At 35.4% G+C, this 3,553-nt stretch overlaps 1 protein-coding gene across 1 annotated transcript; it reads left to right on the top strand.

Moving 5' to 3' along the window:
- Nucleotides 1–1,311: 1,311 nt before the first annotated feature.
- Nucleotides 1,312–2,538, top strand: LOC126727104 (uncharacterized). The gene has a single exon (XM_050432600.1). The coding sequence runs from the start codon at nucleotides 1,458–1,460 to the stop codon at nucleotides 2,151–2,153; it is 696 nt and encodes a 231-aa protein (XP_050288557.1). The 5' UTR covers nucleotides 1,312–1,457; the 3' UTR covers nucleotides 2,154–2,538.
- The last annotated feature ends 1,015 nt before the right edge of the window (nucleotides 2,539–3,553 follow it).

The raw sequence follows: 3,553 nt of genomic DNA, 5'->3' as shown, positions 1-3,553 counted from the left end.
TTTTTGTTCAACCCTCAATTGTTGACAAGTCAACTGTGAACAGTTCACAGGTCCTATAAATTACACTTTTCAGCAACTTTTTCATTAAAAATGGGTCTCACAGCACTATTTACACATTTAAAAATTATTTCACTACAGTGTTTTTAGTTTTAGTTTTCAGTTTCAGCAAAAATAAGCTGTATCCAAACTGACCCTTATACTATAATCGGTTACTTGTTCATAATTTGATGACTTCATCAATCAATTATTTTTATATGACTTGACAATTGATTTTACAAAGATTAAACTACTCTTGCCTTAAAATTGACTTAATTATTATTAGAATACATATGACTTAAATATACATATCTTGGGTTCCACTTAAACTACTATTTTCTTTTTCTACAATCACTTTAACATCCTCAAAGTTTAATACTGTTTCTAAATTGGTTTTTAAAATTTGAAAATCTAATATTTATATCATCGAATATTATAACAAAATCAATAAACTCTCACATCTAAAACCCACAAATAAACAATGTTTGATTTAGCCTCCATTTGGATACCAATGAAAAATGAAAATTATTTCACTATTCAGCTTATTTTGCTACTATTCATGGACCCCACTGTATTTTTGGTACTATTCATAGGTCCTACTATACTATTTCAGCTATGATTAAGAAGGTATAAACTATAAAGTAGTACTATTTTGTCAAAATAATTTTAAATATACTTTAATAAAAAATCAATTAAAGCAAGAAAAATTCAACGGATGAAATGCATTTAAAAACTAAAAAGATGTGTGGAAATATATGTGGATGAAAAAGTGTGTGAAAATATGTATAATGTTGTTTAAAAATTGAAAAAATATGTTTGAATGGGTATACCAAACAAGACCAAAATTTATTAAAAAAAGAAAAAAAAATTCCTGTCAAGGACGGAGTCATCTCATTGTTTTCTTACCTTATTTGGGTGACAAGACCTCAAACAAATTAAACTCCAATTTTGGCATACAAATCACTCTCACGCGATTCCAAAGTGCGTGGCAACAAGTAAAAAAACTTACTTACCGCTCTTTTTCTCTTTTTTTTGGATTTAGAAAATTATTAGTAGCATTAAAATTTTTGGTTAATTGACTGACTTGGCTTGGCGTCTTCTATTCTCGCCATAAAATCCAAAGTATATTTACGTGGTGATGAAATGTAGACAAAATGAATCCCAAATTCAAATGAAATGAGAAAAAAAAAAAAAAAAAAAAAGTGGGGACCACACACATCTTCGTGAAAAAAAACAACTGAAATTTGGCTATATATACCTCCTCATTCTTCCAAACCCCGAGCTTATTTATGCCCATGTTGTTTGTTATAATATAGTTTTTATTCTTTTTTATTTTTGTTTTTTAAAATTTTATCATTACAGAATCCGGGTAAAAACCCGAATCCGTATCCGGGTTCTGGGCTTTGATACCATCATGCGATATGGCCAAGGGTCGGAAATTGACGACAAGCCGTAGCGAGAGATTTCTTGGGAGCTGTGGTGGTGTGTACGGCAACGGACAAGGCTCAAACGGCTCGGACAGTTCGGAGTTCGGAGAAGAGGATGTTTGGTCCATGGTTGACAACAACAACAACAGCAGCAACAACTTCGGAGATGACCATAGTTCCAATTCCCAACAGGGAGACTGGAGTCCACGCGCCAAGGGGGTCTTTCGTCGCCGGTTTCCACGGGATGACCGCCACGTGGGCGGGCTGTCTTTGGCTTTCGACGGGAACGACGCGTCGTCGATGATGATGGCGAATAATAATACTGCCTCTACGACGATGGCTCCGTCGTCGTCGTCCAGGGTCGTGCACCAATACCGCGGAAACGACGGCGTTTCTTCTGCCACGCGTGGCGGTGGGAGGCACGTGGCCTCGTCAGCGCCGGTGAACGTGCCGGACTGGAGCAAGATACTCCCGGTCGGCTCGGTTGAGTCGCTGCACGAGTTGGACGAGGATGACGAGGATGGTGACTCGGAGATGGTCCCACCGCACGAGTACCTGGCGCGTGAGTACGCGCGCAGCCAGAAAATGGCGGCCACCTCGGTTTTTGAAGGCGTGGGCCGGACCTTAAAGGGCCGGGACTTGAGGCGGGTGCGGGATGCGGTTTGGAGCCAGACCGGGTTTGATGGTTAAAAACAATTTAATTAACCGAACCGGTTTTATTATTATCAATTATGATTATGGTTTAGTAGATGGGATTGTGTAATTGTATTATTGATTGAATGATGGGCATAGATGGAGGTTTTTTTTTTTTAGTTTTTATTATTGTTAGTTTTTGGGTTTTTTTTGGGGGTTATTTGGGCAATGATTCGGTCGGGTCACGAGTGAGCCCAAACATTGGTTCAGAATTTTGTAAAATTCTGATTAAGGTCTCTTTCTGTATTGGGTATGAAGTTGGGGAAATTGTGTTTCTAATTTCCTTTGCAGAAGTGTCTTTGATAATTGTGGATGTTTAGTGTAGTTTGTAACCATATGTTGAAATGTGTATGATTAGAAAAATGTTCATCTTACACCAAAATCTGCCGCTACTTTTTCTGGTCATTGAACTTTAAATCAGCACCTCTACTCATTGTATATGCATCGTTCCACAGAAATTTTAATGGGTAATTTCTGTTTTGAAAAACTAAACTTTGCATTAAATTTTTTTCCTCCTTTTTTTACTTTATGGTAGAATTTTTTTTTGATGCAATACACTATTGAAGTAACTTAGTACTTCTATCTTCCATGCACTGCATTTCAATTTCATGAGAGCGACTATTCAGTATCAACAACAGTTGATGTAACTCATTTTTCCTGTTGTAAGAGAGCTAATCTTGTTGTTGTATTATTGTGAGCAGTTGTGATAGGACCAACAGCTTTTAATGTAATTTATTAAAGTGATCGATTGTGAATAGTGAACTATCATTTTCACATGCATCTACTATTTTTTCTCAATCATTTGCAATGGAGTAGTGAACTATGTCCAAATTGTAACAAAAGTTGTAGCACAAAAATTGTATTCTTAAATTTTCTCTGTTACATGGGGGAGAAGAATTATGCAACATAAAGAAAACGTTCTTCTACTATCACACTATTTGCCACAACTTGATGATATATTCAATTGTGAATAGTGGATAATTACTTTCACATTGACCCAATACATTTTATTTTTCACAATTCACAATTGATCAACTCAAACTAGTGACACAAAAGTTGTGTCCCTAGACTTCCTTTTAAGAAAAATGAAAATGAGCTCTACTTCTTTGCCAAAGTCCAAATTAATGCTATTGAAGATTAAAAAAATAATAAAAAATCGTTTTTGGCTCTTGGATAATATGTAGGTCATTTTATAAATCTTATCCTAAATTATTTTATAAAGGTATCTGGATAATTCTCGAATGATTTACTGTATTTAATGCATACACTAACCTTTTATAGTATATGGGTCCCATAAATTCGTGAGATCCACACATTGTGTAAGATTTGTTACATGCAATTGATATAGAAGATATCTTCTTAAAAGACACGATTTATTGTAATTGATAGAGCAATTT

The sequence above is a fragment of the Quercus robur genome, chromosome 5, assembly GCF_932294415.1.
Source record: "Quercus robur chromosome 5, dhQueRobu3.1, whole genome shotgun sequence".
NCBI lineage: Eukaryota > Viridiplantae > Streptophyta > Magnoliopsida > Fagales > Fagaceae > Quercus > Quercus robur.
Note: the sequence above shows the minus strand (reverse complement) of the source record. Positions and strands in the feature narration are given on the sequence as shown.